The following is a 23,039-nucleotide window of genomic DNA, read 5'->3' as shown; positions in this document are numbered from 1 at the left end:
CAAGCACATCAATGCTTAGCCAGCATACCTGTTTAGTATCTTCCTCCATATTTTGCCTATATGTATTCACTACTGTAGTGTTAACTGAAGCATTCCTAAGATCATCTCACATACTAAAACTAGAGGAACTGAAAAGTCATATCTTTGATATTGTTATGTGATTTGTGGACTGTGTCCTTTGTCTTTCTCTTCCTCCCTCTGTCTTTCTCATTCTCTCTTCCCTTTTCCCTCCCCTGCTCGCCTGGAGGAGAAGAGGGTCTTAACAGATAAACTTTATGAGCAAGTGTCTTTTTTTTTTTTTTTTTTTTTTTTAGTGCATCCTAAATAATGGAGAAGTTTTACAGTTTCACCTTCTGAAAAAAAAAATGATTTGGGGGTTAATGTAGGTACTTACTTTACAATAATTAAGTCTCTACTCCTTGCTTTTTAGAGACTAATAGCATTCCATATTTAGCATCCATTTGGGTGATTTTCTGAGTTAGCTGAGTTTTTCCTTCCCTAAGTATTTGTTATAGGTCCGTGCAGCATACACTGATACACAAACATACCCAGACACGCACCACTTCATTTGCTTTCCATAATAACCCTATATTTGCTAGGACAGTAACATGCCATCTGTAATACACAGATGAGGAAGCAGAAGGTAAAGGCCATGCCAGGGACACACTGCAAATAACTATCAGAGCCACAATTCTGACAGGTCTTCTAAATTCTGTCTGAGCCCTAAATAATCAATCGCCTTTAATATTTGAGTCAGCTTAGCCAGGCCTTATAAATGCTTTGTTTGATTACTACTTATTTCAGACAGAATAGAATTCCAGGTACTGATTAAGCTATTCCTTTCCTGCCTCTCATCTTTCATCGGTTACTAGGAAGTACTGAAGTGTACTAAGAATAGACACTAGTACATATTCCTTTTAAAAATTATCTTTTTACAATACCATGAATATTCTAAGCACTGGGAGATTACACACCGGTAAATTCACAAAAATTCTACCCTTAAGTAACAAGGTATAGAAGTTGAGTATTGGTGAATTGAAGTAAAAAAAAAAACTTCAAGAGAATCACTTTTTTTATTTTTAAAAACTAGGAAAAAATATTTTTCAACATTGCATGCATGGTTTTAAAAAGTATAATTTTCCAACAGAATGATTTTTGTATTATATTATGTTTCCAAAGCAAGAAAGGCTGAGAGTTGTGCAGCGGTATCATCCTTCTAGTAATGGAGACTATCAAAGGTAAATATTGACATCTATTTCCTCTTCCCTTTGTGGTAGACAATGGTATTTCCAAAGAGAGCACTGTTTATAACAGGATGTATGTGAATGTATTCACATTTATTTGATCCCTAAAAATGGTTGCTTCTCCAGGCTGGGCATGTAGCTCAGTGGTAGAGCCTATGTGTAGCATGCATAGACCCTGGGTTTAATCCCTAGCACCAAAAAAAAAAAAAAGAGAGAAAAGTATCATTGCTTCTAAGACTGTCTTGGAAGAATACTGAGAGCATTTATTTTCTTTAAATCAGAAAGTGACCATTTATTTAAATTGACTTCAGGGCATTTTTAAGAGTAATCACATCTTTCATGTTGAAAGTGATGACAATAGCTTAATGCCTTTGGGTGAGTTATTTATAGCTTTACTTGTTTGTGTTTTCCTTAGTCTATCTCCTTTCTTAGAAAGTTAATGTGTTTTTTTGTTGTTGTTTTTTAGAAAAGTCATTTCAGTGTCACCTTCTCACAAGTAGTCCTGCTCATTCAAAGAACTAAATCATGCCTTGTTATTATAATTGTAAAGCTGGACTTATAACTAAGTTCTAGCGATTTGACTTCAGAATTAACTTGAATCTTATGTTTTCAGTTTCATGTTAGCATTAAGAAAATTAAGCCCTATTTTCATTAGTTATATTGACTGTATGGCAATTACGAATTTTTGAAATAGGCCTTCAAACCAAAATACCATCAACTTATGCATTTCTTCTGTTGTTTCTGTATGCACATACTATGCATTTACAAAAAAATTCAATTTTGTTACAGTTCAGGACCAGAAGATGACTTTGAATCTTGTATGAGAAATGTAAAGTCTCAATATGAAGTTTTTCGAAGCAGCAGTAAGTCTTTTCACATATTCTTTGTTCATTTTAGTTTACTTTATGCCACATTAAACAGATAATTGGAAATCCTGGCTCTTTTTCTATAGAACTCCCTACCCTTCAATTTGTATTTTCCAGATAAATTAGTTAAATAGCTATTCATTATACAACATTATCTTTCCTTTTTAAAAAGGATTTGAAACAAAGGAAAATCTCAGACTATTTCTGTATAAGCCACATAGGGAGTCCAGCACTGCTTTTTCCATTTCTGTTCTGATCCTACCCCTACCCTTCCCCAGAAACCAAAGGAAAAGTGGGAAGAAATAGTAGAAAAGTGTACTTATTATACTTATTACAAATTGGTTTATAAGATTAAAATATTTCTTCAAGTATCAAAAGTTAAAACTCTGATGTTTCTTCAAGTCATCTAGTTGTGATGGTGCACACCTATAATCCCAGCAACTCAGGAGGCTGAGGCAGGAGGATTGCAAGTTTGAGGCGAGCCTCAGCAACATAGTGAGTCCCTAAGCAGCTTAGTGAGACCCTGTCTCAAAATAAAAAGAGCTGGGGATGTGGCTCAGTAACAGAGCATCCTTGGATTTAGTATCCAGTACCAAAAAAAAGAAAAGAAGTTCAAAAGTCAACTCCTATGCTTCTACTCCTGGGAAGCTTGGGGAGCTTAGGAGTGGTTCCTTTGGAGAGTATAGGCTGTCTTTCATGTGTTTTAGCAGTGTTTTTGTATTAGAAATTACATACAGCTTGTTTATCCTATTTACAAAGCTTGTAATTAATTTAGATTTGCATGTTTGCTGTGCTTAGATGGCAAAAAAAAAAAAAAAATGTACTTAACAGAAAATTACCAATGTAATATTTTCAATAATTTATGTTTTGAAGTTTAAAGGAATAGTAGTATTTAGAAAAATACAATTGTTGCAAAAGAAAATGTTGTGGTAAAAGAGCACAGGTGGCAACATGTAATTGTATTTTATATATGTATTCTAGGACTATCATCAGATGCCACAGTATTGACACCAAATACAGAAAGCAGCTGTGATTTAATGACCAAAACTAAATCAACTAGTGGAAATGATGACAGTACATCCTTAGATCTCGAGTGGGAAGATGAAGAAGGTATTTTATAATTCACAATTTTACCTTAAACGTTTAATTTGTTCTGTGTTGATTTATACAAATCTTCTACCTTGGTATTTTACTTTATTTAAACTGAATAAATACAAAGCCTTGCAAAAAAATCAATATAAAAATTTTCTGTACAGTTATCATTTGTTGATAAATGGTTTAGAAAGTTATTTAATTTTTAATGTTTCTTGAGATTCAGAAAATAAATGTTAATTTCTTGAAAGTTTTTATAATTTTCTTTGTGAAATTACTCAGTGTAAAGGATTACTGCCCCCTTGTGGGCAGTCTAAAGCAAAAAGTCATTTGACTTTTTGGGTTAATTATAAATTAACAATTTAATTTTTAATATTTCTTTGGTGTGGAACAGAAGGCATTACTCAGATATGAGCTTGAATTTTAACTGCTGTGTCTTCATAGCTGTTGCAATTTAGTCCATTGTAAAAAAGGAAAGATAATTTTTCACTGTTAAATTTACTTGGGAGTATAAAAATGCTTGGCACATAGTAGGCAATCTATAAATATTTGAACAGAGTTGAGATGTGGTTGAGAGCTTACTAGCATTTATGAGATCTAGGTTCAATCCTCAGCACTGAAAAAAAAAACAATTATTTGAACAAATAAAGGAATATTGTGAGGATTGAATATATAAAACACACAGTCCAAGATGCATCACACGTACTCAACAGTAGCTAAAATATTTTTCGTTTGGTTTTCTTTTTGTAAAAGCTATATCACTAAACAAGGCCTAAGTTTTCATTTTCATGTTAAGAAATAGGCAATCCAAGAAGGAAGACTCAATTATAGAACTTTAAGAAAAATAATAAGCATTAAATATTTTCTTAAGTTTTGAAATGGAATGGACCTTAGCTCTCCTCTAGTAATGCTGATTTGTGGTTCTGTCATCCACACCAAGCTAATAATATTTGTAGGTGGCACACCCATAATCCCAGCAGCCCAGGAAGCTAAGGCAGGAGGATTGCAAGTTCAAAGCCAGCCTCGGCAATGGCAGGGTGCTAAGTAATTCAGTGAGACCCTGTCTCTAAATAAAATGCAAAAAGGGCTTCAGATGTGGCTCAGTGGTCAAGGACCCCTGAGTTCAATCCCTGGTACCAAAAGTAAAAAATATTTGTAGCTAATTGACTTTCTAGGTTACTATTCAAGTTATTGAGAGAATTGTTAAAACCAAGTATAGGAAAAAGTCTACTAGAAACCTACTTTTTCATAGGTGTACGATCCTGCTTCCTTTAGACATAAATCCCCCAAAACAAACTACCAGCTACAAATCTACAAAATTAAATTAATATCCAGGGAATGCTTTTATATGAGCTCTTATCTGTAAAAATAACTGGCTTTACTGGATTTGGATTGAGTCTGTGCTTTTCAGGAACGACAGATAACAGTGATTCAAATTTAAATACTGTGGGATCTAATTCTTAAAGGTCAGAAAATGAAATTGTCTAGATATTCTCTTTAAAGTCTCTTTATCAATCCATTCTAATTTTAATTCTGTACCTACAAATTCAGATTTCTTTTCTGTGTTCTCTACCTTTAATTGCCAGTAAAATGACATTTTTTTACTTTAAGATTTTGACACTTTTCATTTTACCCATTTATTTCTGTTCAGAGTTAGATCTAGAACAGCTTCCTCTGAAACATTGCTACTCTTTTGTGGTAGAGAGTAAGAATACTATGAGAGCACAGACTTTGGAGCCAAACTAAGTGAATTAAAACTCTTATTTCAGAGCTTGGGATGTAGCTCAGTAGTAGAGCAGTTGCCTCACATGCACAAGGCCCTGGGTTCCATCGTCATCACTGACCCAAAAAAAACTCCAACCATACCACTTTATAACTGTGGTATCCTGAGCAAATCATTTACCTTTCCAGTTTCCTAAACTCTAAAGTGGAGTTAATGATAATAATAATGTTAATAATGATGTAACTTAACTTCATAAAATTGTTGAGAATTAAATCAACATATTTTGAAGTGCATATAATATTAGCAGGAACCTAGTACGTTCTGGAAAAATATTTTTGTTATTATCATTGGAGTGATTGTCAGTCTCAGGGAAATGCAATTATCATCTAAGTAAGAAAGAACCTTATATCAGTTACACTGATTTAACAAATAAGACTAATATCAGCTATGCGCAGTGAGGCACTCTTGTAATCCCAGCAACTTGGGAGGCTGAGGCAGGATCATAAGTTCACAGTAAGCCTCAGCAACCTAATGAGATCCTATATCAAAATAAAAAATTAAAAGAGCCAGGAATGTAACTCAGAGGTAGAGTGCCCATAAGTTCAATCCCTAGTACCTCCCCCCGACAAAATACATTAGCAATCAGAAAACTCAGTGTTTGATTTATGACTCTTCAGAAATTTCATCAGATGATCAATGTTGTATCCAGACTGTCCTTTAGAATGAGGGAAGTAGGAAGGGAGGAAAAGCTGTGGGAATCTTTAAATATCTGTGGTGTTATCTCAGGATTAGACCCCAAAAATGTCCCATGAGAAAGCCTCCATTGGACTGGCTCCTTAAAAATTAATTCACAAATCAAGTTTGATAGTAAAAACCTGGGAATCTTTTAATATAGCTTTTTATGTTAACTGAGATTTTTTTAAACTGTGCTCAAATCCTAGGCATGAATAGAATGCTTCCAATGAGAGAGCGTTCCAAAACAGAGGAAGACATTCTCCGGGCAGCACTTAAGTGTAGCAGCAAGAAGACTGGAAGTAACCCCACATCAGCCTCTGATGATTCCAACGGACTAGAGTGGGAAAATGATTTTGTCAGTGCCGAAATGGATGATAATGGCAACTCCGAGTATTCTGGATTTGTAAATCCTGTATTAGAACTGTCTGATTCTGGCATGAAGCAGTCTGATATAGGTCAACAGACTCGATAGGGTGAAATTGTGTAACCTGTTTATCCCAGTTATGACCAAATGTTAAAAACCAACTAGAATGTATAAATGGTTGCGTTGCGCCTTTTTGTAAAGAGGAGGTTAGAAACCACAGTGTAAATGATTATTTTGTTAGAAAGGAATAGGAATGATAGATCTGAATTGCTTCAGAATTAAGTGCAATTTTATCATCTGCCTTCTGCTTTTCAAGACCTATTTAATGGTTTTGTCATGTTATCAATTTCCTTTATTTTAACTCGTTAAAGCATTCCTGTTTACTCTTATAGATTTACATATTTTAAAAATGTTCATTACTTTTACTTCAAATGCTTTACTAATAAGCCTATTCCATTACTGTGAAAATATTAAAAGTATTTTTTGTTAATTCTCAGCAGATGTGAAGGGAGCATGACCAGGGATTGTCAGATTTAGAATAGTATCCATTTTCCAGCATTATTTACTTCTATGGCTTCTTTGGATTTTATTAACTAGTATTAAGCACAATTAATTTGCATAGATGACCCTAAGAAATGCTGAAATATCAGTTTCTTTCTGTATTTATTGTATAACTAGTATGATGATCTTGAGTCAATCTGAACAAAAGATAAAAACAAACTTTCAGAGTTTGGACATTTAAATTGGTAATAAAAAATGATATTTAAGGAAATATGTATAATTTAGGTTTTTCACTTCCTTTTACATGCTACTATATTGACTTTAAATTGATATATTAAGTTTTTAGGTGTCATTATTTTTTAAAATTCTATATTTCCAATGAATGATCTTAGATTTTACAGAACATTCTCTGAATGATTTAAGAAAAGGAAACATAAAAAGAGTAATACGGGTATTTCAAAGTAAATAAAATCCTTTCTGGTATGAAAGGTTCTATTGATTTTATTACACTTTTCTTTGCCTTGTAGTACAAGGTACTTCAATGGGATGGAACTAAGTCTATCAATATGTATATATATATAACTGCATTTTGTGATAGTTAACTTTCCTTCTCATTGAAATTTGTGTATCAATATCAAAAGCCAGGGATATAAAACATTCCCTAATTGCTTTCCTTGATTTTGCTGAGGATGGAGTATGATTTAATAACAAACCAATTCTTTTTTTTCCCTTAGTGTATTTTTCTTTTCTTTTTCTTGCAACACATGCATGTTCTCAAAAATATAGGAAGGTCCAGATATAAATAGTAACTTAAAGTTCCTGCTGTATTTAAAAAAAAAAAAAAAAATCATGTGGTCCTTTCAATATTTGAACTGCTAGGCAATGAATCTGTAGTTTTTTGTCCTTTTTTTAATCTCATAGAAATAAATATGATAATTTAATATGTAAATATAATACATTAGGAAATGCTTTTATGTACATCTGTCAATATAATTTGAGTTGTAGCTATGTCATTGAAAATATTTTAAAGGTACTCTATATTCACATTGCCTGTGTTAATGCTTTTTAAAGTTTATATACATCAGATGTATATTTTTGGTTTGGCATAAGCTACTATTGTAATTTTTCTTGGCTTTTTGTTCATAAAAAATTTTCTGAAGGAATGGTAACTTCTCAAGGATTGTGAATAAACACATTTTTACATTTAAAGATAATAAATTATTTGATTATTACTGATTTTACTTTATAAAGATACAAATATTATGACTCAACTTAAAATTATTAAATCTGATGTGAAAACAAAAAGGAGCAAATTAGGAAAGGAAGATGGAACTAAACTTGAAAATACGTTTTAACTTCTAAGAAAAAGAATGTTAATTTTTGTTTTATGTTTATAAAATACACTAGAAATAACTTATTTATTGAACAAACATTGGAGAGTCTGCAGGGTCTAGGAGAGTGTTAAGGACCTAACAGTAAAAAAACTTAGAAAGTCCCTGCTCTTGCTTACTTACCATCCTGGTGAGAAAGACAGATGATAATAAATAAGTATAAGCAAATCAGTTAGGAAATACGCAAGGTGTGAGAAGTCAGGTAACTGAGGGCCAGGTGACTACCTTTGATAGGTCAGAGGAATCCCCTCTGAGGAGACATTTAAGATGAGCTGGAAGCAAAAAGGCTTTGTGAAGCATGTTATAATCAAAGGGAATGGCAAGTACAAAGTGTCTGCAGTGGGAATGAATTTGGTATGCTGAAAGAATTAAAAAACCATTGGAACTGAAAGCATCAAGAATGAGAGGAGGAGTGGGGTGAGTTGATGTTGGAGGGATCCCAGATCATTCATATGAGGCCTTCTAGGTCATGGTTAAGAGCGAATTTTATTTGATGCATAAAAGAAAGCCATTGGCTTGTCAGGATGTATAGTGATCAGATTTGCATTTTCCAAAGATCAGCTGCTATGTAGAGAATGAATTTTAAGAGAACAGGAGTGTATGCATACAACTCCCAAAGGGACATGGTGTGGTTTGGAATTATGAATGGATGCAGAAATTAAGAGCAAATTGAGTGGTAGAAACTGTAGGGTTTTCTGATGAATTGGATATGAGGATAACAAGACTATCCTATTCATAACTGCATATAAACCACACAGGCAAAAACTCTGATTCTTCCTGGAACATGCCAAATAGTCTTGGAGGAGTTGTCAAAGGGCAATTTGTCACCTGCCTCCCTTTCTTGAAGAAGGCTTCCATGAAGTAAATTCCTCATGCAATTCCATGGGTCCAGTGAAGAATGAGACTCTACCTCACCCCTAGTTATGTACAGAAATAGGCTAGTAAACTGCTTGGCCACAGTTAACAGTGCTCCCCAATAACAGAACTACCCTCAGCTACACTTATATAGTCTGTCTTCTCGTTCCTTTGGTTCAGTGTCATCTCAGGGACATTTCTAAGGACAAGGGATTCAGGGAGATGACTGTGCTGCTGTTGTTTTTGCTATCAGTGCAAGTAATAAACTATCTAAATTTGTTTGAGCTCAGAGTCTCCCTAAAGGCCAAATCTGTGGGAGTGTGAGAGCCAACATAGCAGTTGTAACTGTCCCTCACATTAACTTCTTGGCTCTGACTTGACTCAGTAAATGTAATGGAAGAAACAGGCTTGGGAAAGTGGGGGACATGAAGAGTTCTGTTTGAAAGTTGAGTTTGAGCTGTTTATGAGACATTTGAATGAGGATCCTAGGGTGTATGTCTATAGCTCAAGGAGATCCTATGGTTGTAGGTCTATAGCTCAAGGAAGGAGGTCTAAGTGAAGTTTGGGAGTCATTAGTAGGTTAGTGGTATTTTAAGTCATTCCATTATCTGAGTTCACCCCAGGGAAGCATAAAAGCAGAGAAGGTCAGTTTCTCTCAAGTTGACCTTTAAAGAGAAGGAGAAACAGCCTAAAGAAGATTCAGAAGGAATACAAGTGTGGTGTCATGCCAGGAGATGGGGTTCACCAATATCAAATGCCCCAAGAAGAGGATGGGTGAGTTAGGGTTGGGTTTGGGAACATGAAGACTGATGCATATCTGTTATACAAGTGAGGGATGGAAACGGAGGAGGTAGGGGATAAAGAATGAAGAACAGCCGGTGTCGCCATTTTTTGAAAAGTTTTGCTCTCAGCAGAGAAATGGGGTAGTTGGAGCGGGTATGGAGTAATCTAAGGTTTTTATTTAAGATACCAGGAATACTTTAGGTACGTCTAAAATGATATAATTTGAAATTATTCCTGCTCTTTTTCAAGATAATATAATAATAATTTTGATATATTTTTTTAAATTTTGTTTTTAGTTGTATATGGACATGATAACTTTATTTATTTTTATGTTGTGCTGAGGATTGAACCCAGTGCCCTACATGTGCTAGGTAAGCTACAACCTAAGCTACAACCCTAGCCCAATAATTGGATATATTATTTTAGTAGAGGCCCAAATTATCATTTTGCTCTATATAAAGATGTCCTAGTCATAAGTTTTTAACATAGCCATCTTAAAAAAACACACACGTGATATCAAATATATTAATGGTATCCTATATTTATTTTCTTGGTCCCTCTAGTTAATTATCTGATTGGTGAGATCACACAAGAATTATCTAAGAAATGGATTTCCTGAATCTAATTCTTATATCCTTAGGTAATATTAAAGGTAAAAATAAAATTAAAGTAGAAAAATATTAATATGAATATTTTTATTATTACAATTTATTTAAATGAGTGAATATACACTAACATCCTCTGTAGTTCAGAAATCTTTTATATGTGACTGTAAATATAAGGAGCTAACTGTGCTCAGTGCTATTCACAATAACATGCTGTGTGGAACACTGATAAGGGACCATATAAGTGTACGCAACTGATCTAAACAGAGACACTTAGAGAGAAGTACTATTTTAATCCTTATTTTTCAGAAAAGGATCCTGAGCTAGTGTCAGGTTACACGAGAAATAGATAAATTGAGGCAGTATGATTGAGAGCTCACTCTCAAGACTATAACTTCATCCTGTAGAAGTTAGGTCAATATTATTTTTTAAGGGGTCTGGGAAGTTTGAGTTTTATTTGCTTAGCTGAGTGTTGAAAAATTGTTTAAAGATACCCAAAGTGATACTGTCATAAAAAGACACTTTGACCTAAAGTGAAGTTCCATTGTTGTACCTTATCATGACAGTCAGAAGTTTTCTTTTTGGCTTTTAAACAACAATGACAGTCAACAGTACCAGACTGGTTCATCTCTATCCCTGTAGCCTTCCATCAGTAACAAAGTAGTGAGACCATAAACAGCTGAAATCACTGTTGTCCAATTTTCTTCAGAGCTCCTGACCCTAAATTCCTCACTTAAGAGGTAGAAGTAAATATTTTCATGTAGAATGAATAGTTGAATAATGAGTGATTGGTTTTGGAACAACTCAAAGCAATTAGAAGCCAAATAAATTCCAGTTCACACTTTACATAGCTCTCATCCTTGGTCAACACCTGAAATTTAAGCTCTCTGATGGTTTCAATCATGGTCCACACAATAAAATAGTAACCACAGTTATTTTAACACAAAACAATTAATACAAGGAATTAATTAAACAAGTGTTGACTGACAAAAAGGGCCCTGAAGTAACATGAAAGCAGCTACCACTTATACACACAAAAATGTTAACAGTTATCTCCTGTTAGTAGGAGTATGGCTAATTTTTCTACAGATATAAATAATTTAAAGTACAGCTTAAGTGACTGCATATCCCATCTTACCTTCATAGAAATGAATACCATTGTTCATATAAGCCTAAAAGTTAGGCTTCTATTAGTCAATCCAGACATCATATAGTACACACAGAATTTTCTAGAAAATGGTTATAGAATCATATGGCATGAGATTTCACCAGTGGAAGGCACAACCATGTCGTGAAACTACAGACTCAGGAAAAGTTACTATAGCACTGGCACAAGTTAACATACCTCTCAACTTGGCACAAGAAAATTCAATTCCTAGGGACAAAGGAGTCTTTCAGGTATATGTTGAAATTTTCACAGTTCAGCTGCAGAATATCAATATTTTGTTTGTCCCCACCTAGTCCACTGTGGCACTTTTGGTTTTTTGTTTTGTTTTGTTTAGAAAATGCTTTTTTTACCCACATGGTCACTGACCAGAGCAGCTATTATATGTGACCATGTTACCTAAGGAGAGTTGGTTGTGGAGGGGTAACAAGCTGACTTTTCCCTGGAACTGGAATAAGGAGATCAGTTTCTCTTTGAATGATCAATAACATGTAAATCTTGGAGTTATGTGTGGTCTTGTGCCACCATGTATTAGGAGAATGGAGCTGATATTAGTTGTGGGGCAGAGCTGCAGGCATTTGAATCCTGACTAAGGTTTGCTGGTTTCCTTCCATGTGTTCCGTGAGGTACTTCAGCTTGCCTGTAACAACCCCTATTTGTGCTCAGGTAGCTCTGGCAGAGATTTTATGCTTTGTAATCAAAACAATTTTAATACTAACCAATTACTCCATTACTACTAAAAGAATTGGTCTATGAAAAGTTTCTATTATTTCGAGAATAGTAGTATTACTATTTAGTAACCCTCTCTTTTGCCAATCTATTAAGAAAAAAAAAACTTTTTTAAATTGAAGCTTGTATTTCTCAAATCAAACAAATCTTTTGCAGGTTAAACATTAGGAAAAATCATTAACTAGTTTATATGAACATAAGGTTTTTTTCTGGATGTATCTCCTAACACATTTTTGGGTTCAGTAACAATGATACAGAAATTTCTTAATATTAAAACTTTGTATTTTAGCATTCAGCCATCAGCCTCAAAGACAAGAAACAAGTGGAAAGTTCTTTCAAAATGGCTGAATGTTATATAACCTACACATTAGAGTGTATACACTTTGCTTAGAGACAGCTTGTACCATAAGATCATTTGCACTATGAATAATTCTAACAGCCTGGGTGACCTACTTTGTAAATCCACCTCAGAAAGGAAGTTACAATCCCAGAAAAAGATAAAATAGTAAGCCCAGCGCCGTGGTGCATGCCTGTAATCCCAGCAGCTCGGAAGGCTGAGGCAGGAGGATCATGAGTTCAAAGCCAGCCTCAGCAAGAGCAAGGCGCTAAGCAACTCAGTGAGACCCTGTCTCTAAATAAAATACAAAATAGGGCTGGGGATGTGGCTTAGTGGCCCAGTGTTCTGAAGTTCAATCCTCGGTACCCCCCCCCAAATTTTTTTTTTTAAAAGATAATATAGTAAAGGCAACTTAGTGATTAGAAGAGATAGTAGATAAATAACTTCAGGTCAGAGTATTTGCTGCTATAACAAATTATTGCAATTTAATGGTTCACAACAAATTTATCATCTTCAAGTTCTGTAAGAAGTCAAACACAAATCTCACTGGACTAAAATTAAGGTATCCACAGGATTTCATTGCATTCTAGAGGTTTCTCTGCCTTTTTCAACTTCTAGATATCAAGTGCATGATTTCTAGCTTCTAGAGACTACCTGCATTCGTTGGCTCACAGCCTCCTTCCTCCATCTTCAAATCCTGCACCAGCAGATCAAGTCCTCACATTTCATCACTCTGACATCTTGCTCTGCCTCTCCTATTTGTAAGGACCCTGTAATTATTAGGTCCAGAATAAGCTAAGACAATCTCTCTATTTTAAGGTGAACTGATGAGCAAACCTAATTCCATCTGCAGCCTTAATTCCCATTTGCTACATAACAACACATTCACAGTTTCAGAGGTTAGCACATGGACATCTGCACATCTTGGGCCAAGCCATTACTCTGTCTACCACAGGGAGTAAGCAAAAAAAAAAAAAAAACAGGACACAGGAACTGAAAGTTATTTGGGCCACTTTAAGTAGGGACAAATAGTTCTCTCTACAGCAATAGTTCCAGGGCTGAGGAGGGGCCGAGGTGTTGGACATCATCTTTTATAGTCAGGAGAAACTGATGGTCTGATACAACAGAAGGTTACTTGGGCTAACAATCATTGGAAGGAGGCCAGAAAGTTTAAAATATTATTAAAAATATTTTAGAAAGGCTGTTACAGGAATATGTTTATTTTTTTCAAAATTGGACCTGTTATAGCAGGACATTTCATTAACCTGGAAATTTCATTTCTTCTTCTTTTTTTTTTTTTTTTTTTAGTTGTCAATGGACCTTTATTTTATTTATTTATATGTGGTGCTAAGAATCCAACCCAGTGCCTCACAATTGCAAGGCATGTGCTTTACCATTGAGCCACAATCCCAGCCCCGAAATTTCACTTCTTAATGCTAGAATCTAATTAATCAAATGGTTCTTATTTATGTAACATTCACTTTAACTTAGCTAAAAGAAGTGAAATGTGAATGTTTTAAATAAATACAACTTTATTTGAAGCTAAATTTTTAGAAATGTTTAAGCATTTATTATAAATATTTACATATATTTATTTATATATAACATCCTAAGAATAATTATTTCCCTTTTTTCAAAAGTTTCAAAGAAATGGTTAAGGAATTAAACTTTGATTTTATTATGTTAATGAATGCTGTTAAAAATTGAAATTTAAATTGGGCTGTGGCACACTTGTAATCCCTGTGACTCAGGAGGTTGAGGCAGGAGGATCACGAGTTCAAAACTAGCATCAGCAATTTAGGGAGGCCCTAAGCACCTTAGTGAGACCCTGTCTCAAAATAAATGATAAAAAGGGATAGGGATATGGCTCAGTAATAAACTGCCCCTGGGTTCAATCCCTGGTACCAAAAAAAAAAAAAAAATGAAATTGAAAAGTTATGTAAAGTACATAAAAATCAAACTTCAACTTTGGTAAGAAAGTAATTTTAAACAGTGGTTTTTAAAAGTGTTTAAATATTAGTTTTAGATAATAAATACAGACCAGGAGATTAAGGAGAACTGTTGTCTTAGGAACAGAATATAATTCCATAAAGAAAAATCAAGGTATTGTTTCTCCTTATATTTAAGCCACAATGACGTGCAGACAGAACTCTAGAACTCATTCCAGTACTCTGGTTCTACAAGTACTAACAGGCTATAGACACCAGTTAATAACCTGCCTGGAGCTTTGACCTTGAAAATTAATGGCAGCTGTGAAATGATGTGACCAAACCAAGATATAATTCCTTACAAAAGCAAATTCCAACCGATATCAAGAAGAAAAAGAAAATATATGATCTTATTTTGAGAACACAATTTCATCACAAGGATATTTTTACACACTAACCCTCACTAATGTACACTTAATTCTTCATAGATCCAGAAGTGCAACAGGTGACTAAGACGATGAGTAACAACACGATGGTAATAACAAATCCCAAACTTGGCAGCCTAACAGATGACTATGATGTACTAAACTAATAAACTTTTAATAAGCAGAATGTCTCCAATCTGTTCTTCGTCCTTCATGTTTCTCCTCTTAGACCCTCAGTTCACAATTCATTTTCATCCATTTCTGTAGGAAGAGGGCTTTGGGTAGAACAGGATGAACAGCTGCCATTCTCAGGTATGGGTGTCTGTGCTGGCCAGTTTTCCTGCAAGAGCGGTCTTGGAGAAAAAAGAAATCGTGTCTCAAACCATTCCAGTGACTCTCCATCTTCCTTCTCCAACAGGAACTGATACTCACCGAATCTGATCATGCACCGGTAGGGCAAGTCCATTTTATTTAGGTAGCCTAGCACCTGGCTGTCCACAATCAGACTGGTCTTCCTGCTCATATTTTTAATTTCAAAGGAGAGAACTGCGCTGTTAAATTGTTTAAATGGCTGCAGAGAAAACTGAATTCGTGAAGCCTGTTTGTCCTGAAAAACATAATGACAGATGTTGGAATTCCGTCCAAATTTTATCACTTCGGTGGAGGGGAATTTCTTTCTATCATAAAATGTTATGGATTGAAATATTCCACTTTGCAACTGGCCAGGGTGATAAACAGTCATGTGGAGACAAGTTACTGTCTCTTCTGTGTCGGCATCTTCAAAAGTGGACATGATGTGCACCAGAAGATCAGCCTGCAACAGTTAAACCACCAGAGTTAGTTCACATCGCTGAGAACTTTGATTCTAGTATTCTGATGGAAACTTTTTATAGATCATAATACACAAGACCCTCTCAATTAGCTAATGCATGTGTGAAATCTTACACCAAGCCCTATCGGAATTGGTGTCTTACCTTTTGCTATCTCTACTTTTCATTTCTAGTTTGACCCTAAGACCATACATATAATCTGGACATCAGCAAGTGATGATTATTGACAACATAGTGACATGGAAATTTCAGATCCATTCTCATTGAAACAGAATAACTTTAGCCAAGATAAAATATGACAGTTGTACTTTAAAAAGAAAATTGGGAATTAAAAAAATCTCTGGTTTGAATACCCTGAGAGGACGTACCCATAAAACCTACACTTTATTAGAAATTTGTTATAAACAAATAATTGAAATATTGTTCCTTATATCCTCACTCAGAGTTCCAATAGTTAAATAACTGAAAATAGTAAATGCTTTCAATGGTTATCATATTCTTTAATTTTAAATTTAGAAATTACACACTTAAAATAAATCTCCACAAGGTAGTTCTAAATATCATGGTCTGCACTGGTACTGGAGTTGTTTATTTCTGTGCATGGTTTTTAGCAACTGTATGCTTTTTGGTCATTAACCACAAGCAACAAACCAACTGCTGTTAACCACATCCTTATAGCCCCGAGCCCTCAGGTGCCCCCCAACTACACTTTCCTATGTTCACTTTTGATAATCAGAGTATTTAAAGTAGTATAACCAGAGAAGAGAATTAACTGCTAAAATTTTTATGACGTTATTTTAACATGAAACTGCCATTTCAAAACTAGTTTAGTTTTAAAATTACATGCATATGATATGAAAATTCAAACGATAAAACAAGAATTTGGAAATCTCTTTCCACATCCTAACCCTTTGTCTTTCTCTCCTAGAGTTTGCTTTTAAGATTGCTTTTAACCTTAAAAAAGTTGGTTCTTGACAGCATAAGCATGCACACACACACACACACACACACACCAGCATGAGCATGTACACATATGTGCCACATGTGCATGTTTCTCCCTAAGGTCTTTCACAAATATAAACATAGTAGATTTAGTTCTGGACTTTACATTGTTTCCTTAAGAGCGCACATGGGTGATTTTTTTTCCACCTATACCCATCTCAATATAGCTCACTCCTTAACAGCTCCATAGAGTTCCTTTCATCTGTGTTGTGATGAGGTGTAGAGATATGCTAAGCATCCCCTGCTTTTCTTGTGTGCTTCTTTCTTGTATTGCTGGACCTCTGCTTATACTAGTTTGGGGTTTTGACACTAATAATCTTAAGTGAGGTTGATTTTTAGCTTAGATTTCATTAATTTTTGTTTGCCATCTACATTAGATGTTGGTATCAAAACTATACTGATCTGAAAAAGAAAAAAAAAGAATACTTTATTCCCTTTCTGTTTGTTGCTATTTACTTTTTAAATATTTATCCTTAAGTTTTAGGTGGACACAATATCTTTATTTTACATTTATGTGGTACTGAGGATCGAACCCAATGCCTCGTGCATGCTAGGTGAGCACTCTATCACTGAGCCACAACCCCAGCCCCCCCACCTGCTATTTACTTTTAAAATAGAATCTTTTCTTCTGTTTTGCAATGTTATGCTGCTAAAACCAAAATTAATTCACTTCATTATTCAACAAGTGGCAGAGCTGAGCAAGATTACTATTTTTTACTTGGAAATGCATCTTTATCTTTACAGTTTCATTCATCATATAGTTCTTGGACATTGTAACATCATATTGGACTATCCAAAGAGAAAAGAAATGTCCAGTTATAAGTAGAAAAAGTGAGAGAAACCCTCAAAATCTTGGGCCAAGAATGACAAAAATAATCATGAAAACAAAGCCAGCAAGAATTAACACACAATGAATAGAACTGGTTGATCCATCCTACACTGTAATTTGAAGATGCTTTAATTAGGATAATAAAGTCTCATTATTCAAGAAGTAGACAGCATAAGAGAGAATAATTATAATAAGTCATGGGATGGTGCAATTAGAAATTGACAAGAAAAAATGTGCTATTGTGCTATCTGGGTAATTTTTACTTTCCTCCTAGGTTTTCCTGTTTGTTTTAAAATTTTCCACAATAAACATGTATTACACTTGCAATATTTAAAAATCAAAATTAAAGAAAAAAATTTAAAACAAAGAATTTGCTCTTAACATTCAGTAAATAAAGAAGAGCAAGAATCTGTCCATGACCTCCAGCTCTGTCTGGGATAAGCTGCCATTATTCATTCCTGGGCTTTGGACAGTTCAAAAAAAAAGAACTGGATTTAAACATTCTGTATTCTGGATATAAACAGACATTTTGTAGACAGCCAATTTTTGGTTTTGGATTTCTACATAAGCTATTAGCTTATAATTCTGTCTTTTGAGCAAATTCACCACCAAGAAAAGTTTGCTCCATGTAGGCTTTTACACCTTGTACCCAGGGCAGATATATTATCCAAGGGAAAAAACAGGCATTCTGGTTTGTAAATCAAGGTCTATAAGCAGGTCAGTGTGAATCAATTCTTATAGGGTTTGATGAACCTATGAGCACCCAGTAGTGACTTCTTCCAACACAGACTGTCAAGTATTTGCTACCTCTTCCTCCCAGGCCTACCCCTCCCAGTTCTGATACATTAGAAAGATGACTGGTCTACTCCTTCAGAATGGTGATTCACCCCTTAAGAACCATGTCAACATGAATGGAAACATGAGTGGAAATTTAACGTTCAAGAAGAATTTGGGGGAGGGGAGTACCGGGGATTGAACCCAGAAGCGCTTAACCTCTGATCTACACTCCCAGCCTTTTTAATTTTTTATTGAGATGGGATCTTACTAAGTTGCTTAGGGCCTCACCAAATTGCTGAGGCTAGCCTCGAATGTTCAATCCTCTTGCCTCAGCCTCCAGAGTCCCTGGGATTACAGGTGTGCACCACCAGGCCAGGCTCCAAGCAGAGGCTTTAAAAAGCTACTGTATATTTGCATCTTCTCTCTTTCCTTTGTTACATCAGAAGTTTCTAAAAGTTAATGATCAACCTGGGTCCTGGAGGGAAGGGCTAGAGACAGATACATAAAGAACATAAGCAAAAAAAAATCAACCCTTCTTCTCTGAGATTTTTGGGGTTATTTGTTACTGCACCATAAAGTAGCCTGAGCTGACAAATGCATTTACCTATCTTTCAAAGGTAAGAAAGGACTGACAACAAGGGTTCTTACTTACTATATATGTCTTACACGTGCCAAGCACTGTGCTAAGCCTCCACTTCATCTTCCTAATGTGCAAAAGAACCCTATGATCCATCACTTCACAGATGAGGGACGTGAATCTCAAAGGATTTAAATACTAGCCTATTCACAAATGCAGTGTCAAGGGCAGGATTCAAACTCTAATGCTCCCTCACTTACCATTACAAGCTCTGCCTCCTTGGTTACCAGTTCCTTCACAAACTATAGCAGTTAATCTAAAAGGAAGGAGGACTTAGGAATGTGTGTTCTATTGCCAGCAAGCCACCAACCTAGACTCTAGTTTTGGGAAGGGAAATATGGTTATTAGCACTGCCTCGTTGGAGGAATATGCTCTGAAGCACCAGCTTACCATCAATATCAGTTATTCTGAAACCTGTGTGTAAACAATATGAGCATGGACCTAGTATACACCAGCAACTGTGGCAGGTTGTTTGGGGAGCACCAAAGTTGCTCTGGTCTCTGATCTAATCTGATCTAATCTGATTGAAGCTGCTCTGACCATAGTCTCTGATTTCAAGGAACTCAGAAACTAATATATTTGTTACAAAGTGGCCTGGATCCCTGGCATTTCAAAGTAGTCAAAAGGAAAACAGAAAAGGCAGAAACTAACAAATAACTAAAATAATAAATTTTAGATTAGTGGATTTTTACAAAAATCTCCTGTGCAGATGGTCAAAAAAGCTTTTTGAAATCTGCGAGACTACCAAATGAACAGAGGACAATGAGCTTAGATAGTGAAAACAGTGGAATGGGTATCTCTAAGGAGGGAAACAGGTCAAGGAGACTTACTTTTCACCGTATACTTTGAAATTTGGGGATTTTACACTAAGTGCATTAAGATCTATTCAAACACAGCCCAGCCCAGTGTCACATGCCTGTAATCCCAGTTGCTCTGGAGGCTGAGGCAGGCGGATCATAAGTTCAAAGCCAGCCTCCATAAAAGTGAGGTGCTAAGCAACTCAGTGAGAACTTGTCTCTAAATAAAAAAACAAAACAGGGCTGGGGATGTGGCTCAGTGGTCGAGTGTCCCCAAGTTCAATCCCCAGTACACACCCCCCAAAAAAATTCCACAAATTATTCAAACATTAACAATTTTTTTCTTTACAAAAATCATGAAGTCTTAGAATTTTAAGGAATTTATGGGAATTGGAGATTAGCAAAGCATCATTAATTGGCAAACTATGAAATCTGACATCACAAAGTTGAAGAACACTGATGATGTCTGACAAAGAGTATTATCTGTTTTAACAAAAGAGCTACAATAAAACAGGGCATGTGGGTTGCATGCTTGAGTGTCAAAAGAAGAGCTGACCCCAGCTGTACACCAGGAAGTGTACACTTAACTGGAGGTCTTAGGAGGGGGAAAGAGGGTTATATGCAGTTCAAGAGAAGGCTTCTGACTCCTCTGAAAGAAAAGAAGAATGGATATGTGCACAGGCCTTGAATGAAACAATGCTGTGGCCATCTCCCAACTCTGACCCCTCCCATACACACCCTACCCCCAAGGTCCTGCAAAACCAGTGAAGTGACATACTACCCTGGCATTGCAGAAGGATGTTTGGCCTTCAAATGTCATAAATAAAAAGATATTCAGAGATTTATCTTTGTTTCTTTTTTTTTTTTTTTTTTTTTTTTTTTTGCTAGAAATAGCCAGGTGTCCAAGCAGTTTAACAGAAAGTTTGGCACCCCTGGGTGGTCATGCATGCCAACAAAGTTTCTCAAGTTTTAAGAGTTTGGTCAAAAAACAAAACAAAACAAAGTTGACCATAATAATGGAATTCCTTGTGGATGATGTTAGGAAATGTGCCCCTCTAAAATTTTTGCCTTCTTCTCTCTCTGCCTCAACTCCTCACTGATATTCTGGAGAGAATATGTGATTAAAAGTAGGAAATTCCCATTATTTTCCAAGTCTTTTCTCCCTGACAAATACCCCACTCTAAGCTTATAGGAGGGCAAGAGAAAGTTGGGAGCAAAGCTAGACAGTTTTCCTCCTGCGCAACCCGCTCGGCGGTCATCACCCTGCAGCGCCCCTTTGAAGCCATCAGGGAGGACCCTACAGTTTAGCAGAGCTTGTCAGCAGAATCAATATGTGCTGCGCTCACAGACCTTCCAAAGAGAGTGCTGAAAACCAGACTCAGAAGGAGCAGAACCTTAGAGAGCTCAGCGTTCTCAGGACTGTGCCTTCTTCCTCCCAGGCCGCTGGACTGGCCTGTCCCCTTGGAACCTGCGCGGCCACACTTGTCCGAGGCTGCGGACATCCGCTGTGAACAGTGTGAATTCAGGATTCCAGGGGATTTGGGAAATTCCGATTTCTGCTCTGGAAGCTGGGGAAAGTCCCAGAAAGCAACGGATATACTTTCCTAACGAACCGAACTGAAACAGGCAGGCAGAGGAACTCGCGCTCCGGGGAGCCTCGGGTGCCCGCAGAAAGGTCCCGCCCCCCAACGAGAGCGCGGGGCGGGGGCAAGGGCAAGGGACTCCGGCAAGGATGCTCCGTGCTCCTGCCACCCTTATACATGACACTTTTTTTGCTTTCTGGTTAGGAAAAAAAAAAAAAAACTTACAAAATATAGGAAAGTACAAAGAAGGCACACCCACATCTCCAAAACTTTCCAGAAACTCCCCATTTTGTAAGTGTCCATGTTTTACAAGGCTGGGCTCAGACTATCATTTTTCCTTAGTGTTTTAAGTGTCCGCCTTCAAACCAAGCCAGCAGGCGCGTCTGGTGATGACTTCATGCGACACCCGAAAACTTCCTTGACAAAGCTGACATCTTTAAGGGATAAACAAGAGTCCCCACCTCACCCCTGGACTGCTGACCAGCAGGTACCTTGGGACTCAGGGGTCCGTGAACTTTCTCGAGCGGCTGCGGCGGGAGGGAGGCTTGGGATAGCTGTCCCCGGGGCCAGATGTGAGACGCAGAGGGTGGGTGTGCGCGACAGGCCGAGGCGCCGGGACAGCGCGACACGCCAGGCTGCGGGTGCGAGGGAACCCGGGCAGCCCAACCTCCCACCAGTGAGTGCTTATAAAGCCTGGCGGAGGCGGGAAGGTTTCAGACTCCGCCCGCCCCTCGCCAGCCCCTCGCCAGCCCCTTCCTTCTTTTGGTCACCTCCGCCAATGACGTTCCCTGGAGAAGCCCGCCCCCGTTACCGCCTGAGTTCTCGTGACCCGGTTGCAGGCGCTGGGTGCCAGCGGGGACCACGCCTTCCCCAGCAGCCCACGCCGGAGAGCATGTGACTTGAGAGCTCGGTATTGAAAAGAAGGGAACTAGATCACTTCAACATTAAGGGCTACTTCTCCCCACAAAGGAGGGTTGCCCTGGGGTCACAGCAGGCTGGGAACAGAACTCACTTTTTGGTGACTAAGCATAACAAGCAAGCTAGGAATGCAGGATCACAATCCCCAGGGGAGAGTAGGTCTCCTTCGCAACTGAGGACCCGCGGCAGGAAATTGACGAAATTATGCTGTGTGTATCCATGAATAGATCACAGTGAATTCCACCTTTATGTATACCTAGAAAGCCCCAGGTAAAATTTAGTTCAGTGGTAGAGTGCTTGCTTAGCATGTGTGAAGCCCTGGGTTCGAACCTACCACCATAAAAATTAATTAATTGATTAATTAATTAATAGAAGGACGATCTGTAGAGTAAGGGGAATAGGGGGAGGGAGGGAGGGAGGGACAGGGAAAAAGGAAGCCCTGAGGTTGAAATGGAGCAAAATATATTCCATGCATGTGTGATTGTGTCAAAATGAACCCCACTAGTAATGTAGAACCATAATGTACTAATGAAAACTTTTTTCTAAAAAAAAAAAGCACAGAGGATTCCAACCTACTCCTCTGTGTCTGCGCCTTACACCCACGCAAACAGGCCCTTCCTCTCCAGCCACATCCTTATGAGGGGGCTCTTTGCTTAATTCCCAAGGGCTGGGATTCCGCAGGGAAAAGCTGGTACATGATGAAATGAGAAGCATCCCCTTAGAGTTCTTCATAATTTAGAGTGAAGAAGGTAATGCTTTTCTGCCCCAAGAAAGGTTCAGAATGAGCTAATCGTGGAGAAGGGCTAAAGAGGATAGGTGTCAATATTGGGACAGGAGCCAGATTCTGTATAAGGAGAGAATGGATTGAGAATACTGGAAGGAGGCCAAATTTAGCATGACTGAGGTCATCATAGCTACTTAAC

At 36.9% G+C, this 23,039-nt stretch overlaps 2 protein-coding genes across 5 annotated transcripts in view; one reads left to right on the top strand and one right to left on the bottom strand.

Moving 5' to 3' along the window:
- Ap1ar (adaptor related protein complex 1 associated regulatory protein) overlaps positions 1 to 7,743 on the top strand; it is a 37,089-nt gene extending 29,346 nt beyond the window's left edge. For both annotated transcript variants that reach the window (XM_046459105.2, XM_046459104.2), the window contains 4 exons: positions 1,180 to 1,238; positions 2,034 to 2,107; positions 3,092 to 3,220; positions 5,867 to 7,743. In XM_046459105.2, coding sequence (XP_046315061.1) covers positions 1,180 to 1,238; positions 2,034 to 2,107; positions 3,092 to 3,220; positions 5,867 to 6,132 — 528 coding nt within the window. In that variant the 3' untranslated portion in view covers positions 6,133 to 7,743. The remainder of the gene's footprint in view (positions 1 to 1,179; positions 1,239 to 2,033; positions 2,108 to 3,091; positions 3,221 to 5,866) is intronic.
- Positions 7,744 to 10,079: 2,336 nt separating this feature from the next.
- Positions 10,080 to 21,882, bottom strand: Tifa (TRAF interacting protein with forkhead associated domain). Of its 3 annotated transcripts, none has more exons than XM_046459019.2 (2): positions 21,690 to 21,882; positions 10,080 to 15,557 (listed from the first exon to the last, which is right to left on the bottom strand). In XM_046459019.2, exon 2 carries the CDS (start codon positions 15,534 to 15,536, stop codon positions 14,982 to 14,984), a length of 555 nt encoding a protein of 184 aa, XP_046314975.1. In that variant the 5' UTR covers positions 15,537 to 15,557; positions 21,690 to 21,882; the 3' UTR covers positions 10,080 to 14,981. The 3 variants fall into 3 exon arrangements, with proteins under 3 accessions (XP_046314975.1, XP_046314974.1, XP_046314976.1); XM_046459018.2 differs by lacking the exon at positions 21,690 to 21,882 and adding an exon at positions 21,424 to 21,674; XM_046459020.2 differs by lacking the exon at positions 21,690 to 21,882 and adding an exon at positions 20,966 to 21,387.
- Between the last annotated feature and the right edge of the window lie 1,157 nt (positions 21,883 to 23,039).

This window comes from Marmota monax, unplaced genomic scaffold, assembly GCF_021218885.2.
Source record: "Marmota monax isolate L192 unplaced genomic scaffold, Marmota_monax_Labrador192_F-V1.1 WCK01_AAM20220418_F8-fsc00002, whole genome shotgun sequence".
NCBI classification, from domain to species: domain Eukaryota; kingdom Metazoa; phylum Chordata; class Mammalia; order Rodentia; family Sciuridae; genus Marmota; species Marmota monax.
Note: the sequence above shows the minus strand (reverse complement) of the source record. Positions and strands in the feature narration are given on the sequence as shown.

What these genes read in the sequence shown, in the direction of transcription:
- Tifa (XM_046459018.2), bottom strand. Translation starts at nt 21,501, where the DNA reads ATGGACACTTACAAAATGGGGAGTTTCTGGAAAGTTTTGGAGATGTGG. An exon ending in TTTGTACTTTCCTATATTTT is followed by an intron (nt 15,558 to 21,423) that starts GTAAGTTTTTTT and finishes TAACTGTTGCAG; the next exon opens with GCTGATCTTCTGGTGCACAT.